Source organism: Dama dama, chromosome X, assembly GCF_033118175.1.
Source record: "Dama dama isolate Ldn47 chromosome X, ASM3311817v1, whole genome shotgun sequence".
NCBI classification, from domain to species: domain Eukaryota; kingdom Metazoa; phylum Chordata; class Mammalia; order Artiodactyla; family Cervidae; genus Dama; species Dama dama.
Genome location: NC_083714.1, coordinates 133,859,733 through 133,875,332, shown reverse-complemented (window position 1 = coordinate 133,875,332; position 15,600 = coordinate 133,859,733). Strand labels below are relative to the sequence as shown.

The following is a 15,600-nucleotide window of genomic DNA, read 5'->3' as shown; positions in this document are numbered from 1 at the left end:
AGAGGTACACAGTGGGGAACGAAAAACAAGGATCTACTGACAGTCAATTTGCCACTCATGGCATTAAGTACATCACATGTGTCAGTTCATGTGATATTTCTAACCTGTCCAACATAAATTGGTTATTCTGACTTTATAGAGGAAAAGGCTCCAAAAACTAAGCAAGTTTGCCCAAGAGCAAACAGTTTATAAACTGGCAGAGGTAGGATTCAAACCCAGGTCTCCTCTGCATTATCTACTACACCTGCCTCTGCTTCATGGACAGACATCCATGAAGAGTTCTGAAAGAGGATAGTAATAACCTCAGGAAATCTTGCAATATTCAAAGAATACAAGAATCTAAAAGGCAGAATGTGTCAGAGTTTCAATCAGCTTGAGCCAAATAGTCCATATATTTGCTGGTATTTGCTCTGCTAATATTAAAAAGGCTATTACACTTCTCTCTAGATCACAAAGACCTCAAATACTCACCTACCCCATAATTTTTATTGTTTCAGTGAAACAGCACATGATGACCACTGAGTAACTTTGAAACATTTTAATAAACAAATGACATGGATTTGAAGGATTAAATCCCTACACTAAAGTGAAAATTACCATCACACACACAAAATTGGAAAATATGCTAAAACCAAAAGCTCTCTGATAAGAGGATGTTTTTCATCTACTGATTACCTCTCTGCAGCACTAGCTATGTGAAAAATGTGCTCATCTTCATTCTGTAACCGTTCTTTTCTCCTTCTTTCAATGTCATGTCGTAGGTCATTTGGATCTATTATTTTGACCAGAGTCTGAGGAATTTTGACAGAAGACAAACCATTCACATTACTGTTAGTTGCACAAAGACTGTATTGAACAAGAACCTTAAGTTAAAGTCCTAAATAAGTTATCTTGCACTCATCTTGTTAATGGTAGTGTAAACTGATAGAAGTATTCTGAGACAATTGACAAAACACAGTCAGAAGAGTTCATAACACTGAACCAGGAATCCGACTTCTGGGCCTCTATGCCAAAGAAAAGTCTATCTATCCAAGTATATTCAAAATGTTTTATTAGAAAAATAACCAAAAAAATGAAAGCAACTTAAGTGTGAAAAAATTTTAAAGGAGAAGGGAAGAAAAATTTATGGTAAATTTAAGTCATAGGAATAATGTACAACCACTTAAATTATGATGATATAGACTATGTGGAAGTAAACATGGAAAAACACTGAAAAGTTTACTAAAACTTGCAAAGTCTCAATTATAAAAAGGACATTGGGAGTTGAGAGATTTTACATAAAAGGAATGTTATTATAGCTTAAGTAAAAAGAAAAAGCATCCAAAATTGCATGTACTGTGACAGTGACTATGTTAAAATTCCAGACATAAGACTGCAAGGAAAGACAAGCAAATAATACTTTGTGATAAGTGAATTAGAGGTAATTTAAAAAAATCCTCAAATTTCCTATAAGTTCGTTATAGTATTTTAACAGAAATTTCCTGAAAATATCATTGATTCAATAAACTAACCTATCTCTGTAAATTCAGTAAAACTGTAACCATTCACGTGAAAAAAATTATTTATATATTTTATCACAAATGTATTTATTAAAATCTCTCCTCTACAAAAACTCTTCACTCTCAATGAATAATTAGCAGGTTTTTTAGAACTTGATATACTTTTTCTAAAACAAGAGCCAGTTTTCTTCCCCCTTGGCTAGTTAAGATAGTTTTTCTAATTAGCAAAGAAATGAGGGTAGAGGGAGGTGGCAGGGGTGGGAACAATAAAAAAAGTATTATTTTCATTATTTTGTTAGTTCATATTCCATAGAATCTTTCATATAATCTTCAGTAAACAGAAGGGCAGTATCGAATGAAACTAAGTTCCTTTAGGCATTCCACATACAACTTAAAAATATATCCCACATGACTGCTTTGGAAAAAAAGGGTATCAAACATACTTTCTGCAAGATTTACAGTGGGAAGTTTTGGGATGAATATTAAACACTATAATTTTATGTCAATTTTACAAAGCTGTAAAATCCTTAGGGACTGTCTCTCTTAGGGAATATTTTTGTGTTTTGCCAGTGTTCTCTTTGCAACCTGGTTGAAAACTAGAATCACCTGGAGAGCTTTGTCAATTTCAGATTCCTGGGTCTCAATCATCTTTCCTCACCCACTTTACCTTTTCTACTCCCAACGACCAGTTCCCTTTCCCATTAGTTTGTCAACAATAAGATAATCCCCCATCAAAAACCATATTCACTTACCTGTTTTGAGTCATATACCATAGTTTGTTTACTCTGAAGCTCGGCCAAAGACATATCTATTCTCCTAAAATAATAAAGGCATATTACAATTAAATAATTATGTTATACACTGATACCTCGATTCCATTAATACAGAATGGAATTTGAAATAAAGCTGGTATGTCTTGAAGGAAGAAAAAGAAATCTGCTACCAGGTAGTTTTTCATCTATGTGGCAGTCTCCCAGGACACATATCCTGTAAACAACATCACAGTGAAGCCTTAGTAGTTCTCAAATCACTAGTCTGTGTAACCTTAAACTTGGCTCCGGTGATCTACTGCATTCTAACATTGATTCAACTCAGCTCACAAGACAGGGCGCACCACCTGCTTGGACGGGTGCCAGCAGAAGAAGACATATGTTTTCATCCGGCTGCCCTCAAAACAGTCATTTCTGAGGACATGAAGCAACCCATGATTTCAATGGCTCGACAACTGTCTTTCATTCTTCCAGTGATAACTTCAGTAGGCAATTACTATAGACACAGCAGAATCAAAGTTAGGTAGGTAAATATTTTCAAAGTCCTACACATTTAAACAATGCTAGTCATGGCTTTAATAGAACCTAGTTTATCAAAGTGCACTGGCCTAGTACCTGTTTGGGTCAGTCCTATTTTAGGCAGGAAATGCTGTTCTAGAGTCTACAGTAAACCCAAGAGGCAGGCAGCATGTTCCCACATCTGTTCTGAGGCTTATTCCCATGAGTTATACGGGCGTACAATAATCAATCATTACCTGTGAATTTCTGGATCCGAGCTCAACTTAGTTTCGTTTACATCTGCAGCTTTTTTAACTTGAATTTTTGAGAAACGCTCATGCAGAGTTATTTCAGGGGATGGAAAATAATTTGCTGCAAAAGGAAACAAAAAGTTTTATCTCAGTGTAAAACTGATTCCACTTAAAAGGTTATATATACAATAAGCACAGGAGTAAGGGACTACTAAAAAAAAAAAAATCCAACCTGCTTTCTCTTAAAAAATATGGGACCTAAACTTATTTCAGACTAATGTGTAGTGCTCACATGTTTTTCCAAACTCAAGCAACAGTAAATGGATTTATGAATGCAAAGATTCTGTTCCTATTTGGCATGCCTGCTTACTTGCCAGAGGGGGAAAAAAAACATTGGCTTTTTCAAAGAGAGGACCTTTCTTCTCCAAGGTAAGAGCTTCCTCACTGTTACTATACGTGGGAAGTAAAGCTGGCATAGAGCTCTACAGTTCACTTAGAGCAAAAATAATTCCCAAAACAACCCTAAAACATCAAAACAATTCTGAACAAACGCTAAATGCTATGGTTACATATCACAGAAGGCTTCCTAACACCATTTTACTTAATGTTAATGAGAGTTCATGAAGACATTCTCAAAGTGGCTATGCTACAAGCTTTGAACAGAATAGAGAGAAAGATAATACACTTGACCCATGAGAAAGCTACTTTAGCAATCCTTTTCCCTAATGTACTGTTCCTGTTCTGGGACAATCTCCTGGGTTTTTCTGCAATACCAGCTTTCTTTTTGCCAAGGACCACACTTCCTTTCGGTGAGAGGGGCTGGAATTGAGAAGGTGAACTGTTTCAAACTGCATCCTTTAAAGTAAATATATGCCTTAGTTTGAGGGCTGCAGAGAAAATAATTCATTTGCAAAATGTTTTAAGAAGGTAAGAAAGATCAACACAATCATCTAGTAAGAAATATAAAATTAAAATTTTGAAATTCTTGAGAGATCCTAGCTTATAATACACAAAACTGCCTTAATTACACAGCATCAATAAAGAAAATTATTCTACATGACTAAATCTTCCAATTAATGGAAACTGGCCAGAAGCAAAAGCAAAACACAGCTCAATGAAAACCTTTAAAATATTTATTATGCAATTCCCTGACATCATAAAGTAAAACAAATAATACTGGAGTCTTTTACTGATCACTTAGCATCACCCATATGGCACAAAGTCCCAGTAACGCCCTTGGGGGCTTTAGGAATATGACCAAATGACCTACACTTCCAGATTTCTTGAGTTTCATATCTGGCTTTTTGTTATTTCCTCCTTTCTACTGGGTTATCAGTTATTGTTTCTTTCTGCTCTCAGTACACCTGTCTTTTGCAGCAGCCAACCTCTTCTTTTATAATTTTCAACTTGCAATCTACTACGAGTTAAGCACCAGCTTATTGGAACTACATAAAAAGAACAACTGGCTTGAATTAATATGTGCTACTTTCAACAGATTTCCTAATTAATGATCTAACTTATAATGAGATATTAATTACTATTACAATATCAGATATTTACCTATATCTCGTGAAAAGTCAGTACATTATTTTTGCGTTATCCCTAATGTATGTGGGAAATATACCAACCTTTAACTTGATGGATTATAGTTATGATTTGCTGAGCAAATTCTCCTGTAGGTTTGTTTTCAGTATTCTGAGTTGAGTCAAGATGTTCAAACACTGGATGAAACTTTTCACTTTTCCTGCCAACAGCAACCAAATCATGTGACATCTGTCTCTCTGTGGAATAGCTAGAAGCAACCCTAGAATAATTTGTAAATGTTTAACTAAATTTGAGACTATTCACTGAGAAAATAACTTATTAAAATTAATCAAGATAACTATAAAACTAAAATGTTTATTTTTTCTTATAATTAAGGCACTAAATTGTATGCCATAAACATGTACAATAATGAGTAGGAGAAAATAGCTATAGTAGGCACACAGTTTTGAGTTCTCCTTTTCAAATCAGAGATCATCAAATATTTGCCACTTTAATAATAAAATCTTCAAAATTCTAAGCTAAACAATTTTTACTTCAAAAAATACAGCATGGCATTGAAGACACTCAATATGCAAAATATAATCAGATTATTTTCTACTCCCAAATGTCCATAAAACTATAAAGCCAGCAAGCTGACACTACCTTGAAATACTACCATTCTTTACAAGCTGATATCAAACATAATATTTCTGACTTCATAAAAATCCTTAAAGCTCTATGTCAGTAATGAGCTGAGACTAGTATTTTGAAATCAAATTCTGTTTAGCTTAATCACTTACAAAGTCTCACTGAACTCTCAGAAAATAGCCTTAGTTGTTAGCAAAATTATGATCATGAGAAGCAATGATACTGTTCACCCTAAATATATCCTATCATTTATAATATAACTATAATTTATAATATAACCCCAACCATCTTACCATTTTAATACTTTCTGAATCTTTATAACTTCCTCATTAAGCACTTTCCTGACCTTCAAGTACCATTATAAATTCATGATTATGACATATAACAATTATTCATGCCAAACAAAGGGGCTCAGAGCTTACAAATATTAATATTTGCAAAACCTCTATGCAGAAGGTGTCATGATATTGAGACAATAGATGTCATTTGTTTTGCTTTTCATCCCAGAGATTAAGCATTCATTTGAATGTAATCCTTCCAAATGGCATAATGGGAAAGTATACTTTATTCTAAGAATGCTACTCCTGCTTAAAACCATTCAAATTCTTCATCTGGAGGCAGTTTATGCGTCAGGGTAGAAAATCCCTCATTATTTATATTTATTCCTCATTTTTGGACCCAAAACGGCACTAACCAGCTTATACCCATCTCACTCCTCTGCATTTAACTCTGAATAGCTTCTGGCTCTTCCTAAAAAATAAGTTCATTATCCAAAGAATTGAGATTTACAACTGCTAGGGTTCTTTATGATTATGTTTCAGAATCTGAAGATAAATCCAAAAGAGAGCCCTGAGATATGTTTTAAATAATAGCAGCACCACCAGAAAAAAATATCTCTTCATACAACAAAAATCAATCAGATGGATACATTTGGGGCTGTGGGTGTACACATGCACATATTTATTTACTGACGTCACTCAACAGCCATGTATCTAAAACTGCTCCAAGGTTATGAAGGGCTTAAAGATATTCTTAACTGAAAATTTTAACTCTTCTAGCAAGATGGTTTTAAGTGCTTATTTTTAACTTCTCAGAGGAAAACCTTCCATCTGATTTTTCATGCTCCCTCTTAAATCAGCCCTGTTGAGATGACTCCCTGCCACGGCAGAAACATTGATGAGTGACTACGCCACAGGTTGATGCCACTGCTGTGGTTTCCTTGACTCATCAGAAAGACTTTCTTTAGAAGGCCCATTTCTCCTCCTAATTTGTTCCAAGCTTCTCCTTCTATATCTGATAACTAGTAAAAGACATTCAGTGATAAATGTTAGAAGCTAGAATGGTCCTGTAACAACCTCCACTAACAAAAGAATTACATATGCTTTCTGTTCAAAGGGGTTTAATGGTACAAAACTGCTAGGGGTTTCCATACCCCCAAAACAGCTTTAAATTTCTTTTTAAAGGAGAAAAATAAGATGTTTAAATAGAACTATAAAAATGGTCTATCTATATGGGGAAATCAGTTGATAATGGTTTTCACTGCAGTCTCAGTTTCCCCCAAGACGAAACCAGCTGATAAAGGCTTCCAGTTTTTCACCAGATAATTATCAAAATTTACTTGTAATTTATGATTACTGTCATAACTCTTACCTCCCACTCCACGTCCAACTCTCAATTCATAGGAATGCTGTGGTATATTTTGAAGCTATACTTAATTCTTGATATTTTAGTGTTTAAACTCACCAGTTTAAAATTTTTCTCTAGAGATATCCCACAAGATTTTTAATAAAAAATATAAGTGATCATCTTTCTAGAAAATATACATGAAAAGAATATAACCTGAAATTTTGTTTTTTAAAAATAACTATACTTTTGCTATAAGGAAAAACTTCTAGAGACTTCAAAATGCAAAATGTTCTAGGTAGTTTCATTTGCAAATTTAATCACCTCTTTGTTTACATTTCAGTATTTCCTATTGCTGATCAACAAGTTTACAATTTCACAAAATACCCCCAAAACAAGTAGTTAAACTGGAAAGACCAAATGTTCTCATTTGAGATGCATTTTAGACACTTTTAAAAATTAAAATATAGCCATCACCTGTATTCAATTAAATCTTCTGGGTTCTCTGTTCCCTCCCCCGACTTCACCCCGGTTTTCCTTCTCTTGTTTAAGGATACTTCCCCTGATGTTCATCTGAGTGTTACGCATAACAACTAACAAAACATTAAAAAAAAAACTACATTAAAACTTAATTTCCTCTTCTCCACAGTTAAAGAACCAACTGCCTGGCAAAACAACAGTAACAAAAACTGAACCACCAAAACCAATGATAATCTCCTGCTCTCTGGAAGTTTATAATAGGTAACAAAATTCATATGACACATATAAAGTTTTCCTTTCTCAGTTTTATTCTAGCTAATAACTATCACAAAGCACTTTCCCAATTATAAGTTTGTTCTTGTCTTCCTAAGAACACATTTAGAATTTCTGGAGTTGAGGGAAATGGATTAGGGAGACTGCTACTCCCTTAATTCAACATCTGATAATTACTTTTTTCACAGAAGTCCCCTAACTGGCCTTGTCAACCTCAGTGCCTTTTCAAGACACCTGATAGAAGGTGGCCAAAACTGAGCCCTCTCCCAGCAGCGAATCCTGTTACATCAGGCTGGTGGTCTTACCTTCACACCTCCTGCCCTTCTATTTCCTTTCCCTAGACTGCTCAGAATGGCACAGCTCAAAGTTTCTGGGTGTGTTTTCTGCCTTTGTTAACCTATAAAAATAAAAGGTCTTTCATCTCATCTCCACATGTCTAAAACACACCAACGTTCAAAGCCTAGCTCACATGTCAACTCCTGAAAGAAGCCTTCCCTGAATCCCCCAGCTTGGGATCATCTGAATCACATATCACACACCACCTCACACATCACTCCACTGTGCCATGGTATTACCAACATTATCTTCTTGCCTGTAAGACCAGGGGAGAAGAAACCTAATCCTATGTGGATCCATAGTCCCAGGGCACTTTAACAGATTGTCTCACAGGGTAGGTCCTCAAAAAATATCTGCTGAATAAAATGGAAAATGACTGGCACAAGATGAAATGGTGAGTTTCACCTTAAAAGATGACAGATTTCAAAATTCTGAGATCAATTTAGTTTTTTAACTTTCTTGGCTTACTTCAAAATTTTTTAACTTAATTTAGATAAATTTAATTTTTTTCATTTTTTATAATAGAAAATCTCAAATACATTCAAAAGTTCAGAGAATCCTATGATGAGCCTGTCAAGTCAGCTTCAATATTTATCAACATATGACCAACTGAAGCAGACTCACAGATCCAAGAGGAACACCCAGTTAATTTGGGCCCCAAAAGGCATAGCCAGGTGACCTGCCCAATGTTACGGAACTACGCAGTGACCCACTGGAAGACAAAGACCTATACATCCCAACATCAAACAGAAAGTTTACCTCCCTATACTAGGACCCCCAAGAGGTACTAAGAGAAGACTGAGTGAAACATAGGAATGAAAAGGAATCTTTTCTCAATTAATTTTTGAGTTTAGAAAATGTATATGAGAAATATCAGAAGGAAAAAACTCTTAGAGTTTGTTAACTCAGCAAGTTAGCAGGTTTGTTTATCACAAAAATATCTCCACCCAGCTTATTTTGCCTCCAGCTGAACAGTACCCATCACAGGTAAGCTTGTGTGATTAGGTTACCTTCCTTCTATCCTAGCTGTGGTCTTTCACTCTTCCCCAGCCTAAGCAGCACCTGTTTGCTCAGAGCATCAGGGCTCCAGTGTCTTCTGGGGCTCATCATCCACCTCACTTCCCTTTTAGAATGGGGAAAAACTGGGTAGGGTCAGGGATGCCCTCTCTGTATCTCTTCACTGGGAAATAAAACGATTAAATACAAATATGGCTGAGGCAGTCAGTTCAATGTTGCCTTCACTAGCCAACGTTCTCATTCTAGATGCCTAGTGCCAGCACCTGGGAAGTCAAAGGAGCCTCAGTGCAGGCCCACCTGCCCCAGCTTACTCTTCTCTGGAGACTGGCATGCCCACCTTCCCTCCTCTCACCACCTTCCTAGCCTGACCAAGGTTCAGTCTCTCATCTATTCTGTCCAATAGTAAACCCAAACTCCCTTCATCTACCCCATGACTTTCAGATGTCTACAACAGTGAGTGTTTGGAGTTCATAACAACCTTAGTACAGATTTTCATATTGTGACACTCTTAACTTTATTCTGAAACATACAATTATGACTCATATGTAACTTCTACCTCTGATAAGGTAGAAGTTTGCAGTTTCTGACAAAGTAGGTCACTAGAAGGTCACTAGGTCAACTAGGCTTCTATTTCTCAACATCAAATTATAAAATTAACAGTGTTCAGCATCTCTAATGAGGTCTACTAAAATAAAATCCTTCAAAATTGTGACTTCTATTAACTTTGTTGACAGAAGTATTAACTATGCACTGAACATTCAAGGAAGTGTGACCTAGTGCTATTCTAGATACAAACTAATACCTAGAAAAATCACTAGGTTTCAACTGCACTGATAACTGGAAGAAAATGTATTAAAACCTGACCCAAGCTAAGAAAGTAAATGAATGTATAAAATGAACTGCCTTATTAGTATCTCCAAAAAAGTGGATACTCTAGATTTTAACCAACAAATAACCTCTCTGCACTCTATGATTATTTCAGTCTTATTAAGCAGAAGAAAATCTAATTTATGTTAGGAGTTGAGAACATGGCTCTGTTGAGGGTATTAACTAACAATACCTTTGTTTTATGGACACTTCATCAGTCCACACATAACTAAATTCAACCCCACAAAATTCTCCCACAACTCATTCATCAGTTAAAAATTATAATCAGAGAGAAAGATTTTTGTTGATTATGATGCACTGCCATACTGAAAAGATGCATATATTTATTAAGAAAAATCACCAGGTGACAACCATGCTTTCAACTGCACTGATAACTCAAAGAACATGTATTAAAACCTGACCCAAGCTAAGAAAGGAAATGAATGCATAAAATGAACCACCATTTACACATTTTAAACAAATGTATAAAATGAAGAACCAAGACTCTTCAAGTCTTTAGAAAGAACTTACAGTGAAGCTCTTTATTACACAAACCATTCTATAGGTCCTTGTCAGGTAATTCAAACATGTACCGACAGGTCCCACTAATGGGCCATGAAATTCACAAAAGGACAGTTTATAAATTAAAAACAAAAGGTACAGCAGCCTCAATTTTAGGAAGCTCACTTTTGTGACACATGATGAAGATCGAGCTTCTATTTCTCAACATCAAGTTATAAAATTAAGTGTTCAGCATCTCTAATGAGGTCTACTAAAATAAAATCCTTCAAAATTGTTACTTCTAGCATTCTTTAAAAATGTTACAGCCAATTTATTAATTCTAATTTAAGTATAAAACATTTCTTTATTAAATATTTAAAAATTCAAGATTTTAACTTTTATTTTTAAACTACTTTTACTATTATTTTAAAATTCAAAGTTTTTGTGATTTTACTTTTATGTAAAAATTCAAGATTTTTGTGATTTGATTGCATGTAATTTTACCTCAAAAGAAAAAAAAACTGTAAACAAATATTAAATACTGAAATATGTACAGGTGAATATACTTGTATCTTTTGCATTTCACTTTGAAATGCAGTGAAAAATTAAGATGGAATGATAGATGAACAGATGTGATTACAGAAGTAGAGTAAAATGTTAATTGTAGACTCTAGGTGGTGGGTATATAGGTGTCGACTGTACAGTTCTTTCAACTTTTCTGTATGTTTGAACATTTTCAAAATATAAGGTTAGAAAGAGAAAAATCTTAAGGTAAGATCCTTAAACTTGATGCTTAGAGCAGCCTTTATACTCTTAAGATTAAGAACTAATAGAGGCTTTATGGAGAAGGCAATGGCACCCCACTCTAGTACTCTTGCCTGGAAAATCCCATGGACGGAGGAGCCTGGTGGGCTGCAGTCCACAGGGTTGCTAAGAGTTGGACACGACTGAGCGACTTCACTTTCATTTTTCACTTTCATGCACTGGAGAAGGAAATGGCAACCCACTCCAGTGTTCTTGCCTGGAGAATCCCAGGGACGGCGGAGCCTGGTGGGCTGCCGTCTATGGGGTCACATAGAGTCAGACACGACTGAAGCGACTTAGCAGCAGCAGCAGCAGCAGCAGCAGCAGAGCCTTTATACTCTTAAGATTAAGAACTACTAGGAAATATAGCACAAAGTGTCTTAAGACATATTATATGAAATAGAATGTTGCCGTTTAGTCACTAAGTCATGTCTGACTCTTTTGCAACCCCATGGACTGTAGCCCACCAGGCTCCTCTGTCCGTGGCATTTCCCAGGCAAGATTACTGGAGTGGGTTATGATAACTATATATGTGATTATATACGGTTATGACAACCATATATAAAAGTAGCCTCAAAAAGCTGTATCAAAATATTAATAAAATGGTCCTAGGGTAGTAGGATTATGGGTGATTTCCCCCTCCCCTCTATTTGTCCAACTTCTTCTAATATAATCAAATTTATGAACTCTTTCTGTGTACATATAAATATACATATGTATATTTTAAGATATTTCTGCAAGTATAATGAATGTAAAAAAATATCAGGAAAAGGGACAGTCAAATATAGCTATAAAGAAAGAAACAAATATATTTTGCTTTTTTTTTTTTAAAGACTATGGGTTTACCACCCTCACTTTTACATTCTAACCTTGGATTTTGTTCCCTCTAGTTTTTTATTCAAATACAGATACGTGTCAACTGTGAACATAAATGCACCAAATCAACATGGTCCATCACTTTTTAACTCACGTACTGGTAGTATATTAAGGTAACAAACAGACTAGATGACACATCCAAGTGTCAGTGCCTTATTATTCTCAGAATCCATAAACAGAGGTAATAGAACAAAGCATGCAATCCACTTTAGGGGAATAAAACCTATTATGACAGTAGTCTTTTTTGTTAAAGTCTCATTAAGCGCTAAACCAAATGTCTTACAAATTGGCCTCTTTCTAGACTCTAGAAATTGGCCTCTTTCTAATTCCTCTACCTAGGAGAAGCTGGTTGGTTGAGCTCTACTCCTTTTGAGATGGTAGCAAGAACCATGTTAAGTCATCCACCTCCTTGAGACACAAGGGGACATATAGATTTGAGCCCCAGGCACGGACTCAGATCTAAGTCACTTCATCTCTCACAGCCTCACGGTCTTTCTCTATAATATCAGGGCCTGCTGAAAGGTCCCTTCCAGGCCAAAAATTCTCTGAATTTCATGCAACAGGGAAAACAGGCTTTGAGAAATTGAGCAAGGAATAGGTCTCCTTGAACACTACCTGGCCTATTTGTGGGGATAGAAAATGTGAAAACATAAAAACATGTAAATTCATGAAGAGGACCAACTCCATAGAATGCCCTGCACCCCAAAAGCATCTTGAGATACAAACACGGAAACAAACATGACATCATCCTGTATTACTAAATCACAGGATTAATCCCCATTACAGGGCTTTTTTGAAAAATCTGGCAATCCCCAATCCCTTCACTTGATGAACTCTAAACACACTATAAACTCTATTTTCAAAGCTAAAATAAAGGTGGCAGAAACAGTTATTACACATCATTAAGGAAAAAATGAAGATAATACCTAGATGTATCCTGTGTTTGCTTCACATCTACTTTAACTGTAAGTGACTTCTTCCTAAGAAATACAAATGAAGGCTTCAAGTCGGAATCACTATTATCAAGTTGGTTACAGGAAGAATTACTCTCTCTACTGCCAGCCCTTTCTTTCTTTATTTTGTCCTTCCGTGTGTCCTTACAGGATCTCGAATCAACATCGCTTTTATCTGAGTGGGTTAAGGCAGCGCAGTCTTTCTTAGATGGCTTAGAAGATTCTCTGACTTGCCCACCTTCAGTCTCTCTCCCTCTTCCAGCATAAGAACAACTGGATTCTCTATTCACAGGGCATTTTTGAGAACCCAATTTTCTATCTTCCTCCTTAGGGTACTTCTGAGCTCTTCCATCATAAAAGTCCTTGTCGCCATCTGAGGTCTTCCAATATTTGTGGCGAGAATCACAGGATACCTTGGCTGCTGAACTGGTCTCTGGGAATTCCCTTGGAGCATATCGATGAGTTTGGGTTTCGAAGTTCCACTGATCTTTCTTCTCTTGGTAAGGAGCAGAAAAATGCCTGGATTTCCACTGCGGGCTCCTGGCAGGCTCTCTGTTTTCATACCTCTCCGTATCTTGAGGTCTTTTTGATGTGTGTCCGTATTTTCTGAAATCATGATCCTCAGGATACCTGTGTTGACATAAAATAGTTTACACTTGCACTAGAGAGAAGAAAGTAAGAATTTATATGTGTGGAATGTTGGGCAACATGGCTTTAAATGCAAAATGTAGTGGAAAGTTAACCTACAATCCCTTAAGCCAGCTCATAGATGCACAAGGTACTTAAAGAAAATAGCATCTTTTTTTTTTTGAAAATAGCATCTTTTAAAAAAAATATATTCTAGCCATCTACATGATTTACTCTAAAAATAAACACTTCACTACTATCAGTAGACCAAAACTACATTGCAATGCTTTTAATCTTTTAGACAAAAGCTTTTCAAGGTTATCTTCAACCATAAAGTAAACAGACTTTTTCATTTGAGGCTTTATACCAAATTATGATAGTTTAATTGTTTTTCTATACCTCCTCTGAAAAGAGCTCCTTTTCTCAAAATCTTCAGAGCCTCTTCTAAGTGACTGAGAGTATTTTTCATCTTGTATCCTCTGGTGCCTCGGTTCATCTTCATGCCAATGTCCTTCAAATCTAAAAGAATCTGTTGTTGATCTCACAGGTGATGTCCCTCCTTTTCCACTTACTCTATTTCTGTGGTCATCGGGAATATACCTTCCTTGTGCTTTCTGGGGATAACAACTCCTCTGGTGCTCTTTGTAGAATATACCTTCTGAGTGTCTGGGCATATATTGAGCTCTTCTGTTACTATCATCTCCTCTTTCTGGTAAATATACTTGGGGAGGCTTGTAAGTATAAAACTTTTCTGAAGAGCTTCCTCTTATGCTTGGGGAAGGTGATCTATGCTCGTAAGATCGGTAATATATATTTTCACGAGAAGAAATCCTTGGTTTACTCTGTCCATGTTTCTCATTGTCCATTCTCCAAGTGATGGGTCTTTTTGGATCCTTCCTATAGTCGTAGCCATAATGCTCATATCTTTGCTTGTAGTGTTCAGAACTTCTAGGCACTGGTGATAAAGACCTATGCAAACAAATACAGAAAAGTTTAGTCCATTCAAAGACAATACACTAAGTTGGTCTTACAGTGACTTATCCAAATAAAACGTTTGCTTTCCCCTGCCTCTTCCACTCAAATTCATCAGTATTTGATATCTGTATTCTAAATTGTTCACTTGGGAGCCTGACTATGCTTCTGCCCAATTCAACACGCATACTCTTTTCACCTGAACTAATGTACCCCATGTACATATCAAAATGGGCTGAGCACAGCCATCCTACTGGAGAAGGACCAGCTTAGGTATGCAGCAGGATCCATTTCGGAAGATTGCTGACAGCAAAGTTCTGGCAAAAGGGCCCATCAGCAAAAGCTTACATCAGGTTCCATGGTCAAGTAAGAAAGAGGGTTAGATTCACACAATTAAGTGTGCAGGAGAGTCTCTGGAAAACCAAAGATAATCTCTGAAATCAAAATAGATTCTAAGAGTTTATGTTGCATATCAAATCCAAACTCAGACCCCAAATTGATCCCACAGTTTCCCTAACTGATTGTCTATTCTCTCTACTAAGGTTATATCAAGTAGTAAAAACTACATCTTTAAACAGCATGTGGAGGTGGTGGGAGGAAGAGGACCTTAAGAGGTGGACCTCATGCTTAGTCCCTCCAGTATTACTATTGACATAAATAAGTTTTATTTCCCAGACCTGTCCCCTTATATATAAAGTGAAGAAAGTGCTGTTGAACCAGAGCTTTTAATTCTGTGAATGTGTGCTTCAGTGCAGCTTTAATAATCTCCAGGGACAGCACGTCCTTTCTGTAACTACCTTCTCCAACACCTGAGCACTGCCAACATGGAACCTTTCATTCCAACTGAGGAGGAAGGCTTCTGTATCTGAGGAAACCAGTTTGAGTAACCAGTCTTCAGGTTAAGAGAGAGAAGCACTACCATCTGGTTCAAATTTGCACCTGGGGACCTTTCCTCCCATCTGACTTGTCCAATCTCCCAACTTCCTCCCTGAGAGTTTAATGTCTTCTAACCAATGAGGCAGCTACCTTTGCAGTTTTGTTATCACCCCCCTCTGTAGCAGCTGCCACGGAGTTGAAACAA

At 36.3% G+C, this 15,600-nt stretch overlaps 1 protein-coding gene across 4 annotated transcripts in view; it reads right to left on the bottom strand.

Moving 5' to 3' along the window:
• The window catches only part of BCLAF3 (BCLAF1 and THRAP3 family member 3), a 52,634-nt gene that overhangs the window by 19,235 nt on the left and 17,799 nt on the right, over window positions 1-15,600 (bottom strand). For 3 of the 4 annotated variants that reach the window (XR_009692042.1, XM_061137251.1, XM_061137253.1), the window contains 6 exons: window positions 13,947-14,516; window positions 12,894-13,550; window positions 4,647-4,822; window positions 3,025-3,139; window positions 2,252-2,315; window positions 676-791 (listed from right to left, as the gene is read on the bottom strand). Coding sequence is in view for 3 of the 4 variants with exons in the window: in XM_061137251.1 (XP_060993234.1) it covers window positions 676-791; window positions 2,252-2,315; window positions 3,025-3,139; window positions 4,647-4,822; window positions 12,894-13,550; window positions 13,947-14,516 (1,698 nt within the window). In the remaining variant the exon portion in view is untranslated. The remainder of the gene's footprint in view (window positions 1-675; window positions 792-2,251; window positions 2,316-3,024; window positions 3,140-4,646; window positions 4,823-12,893; window positions 13,551-13,946; window positions 14,517-15,600) is intronic. The other variant, XM_061137252.1, reaches the window with a different exon arrangement.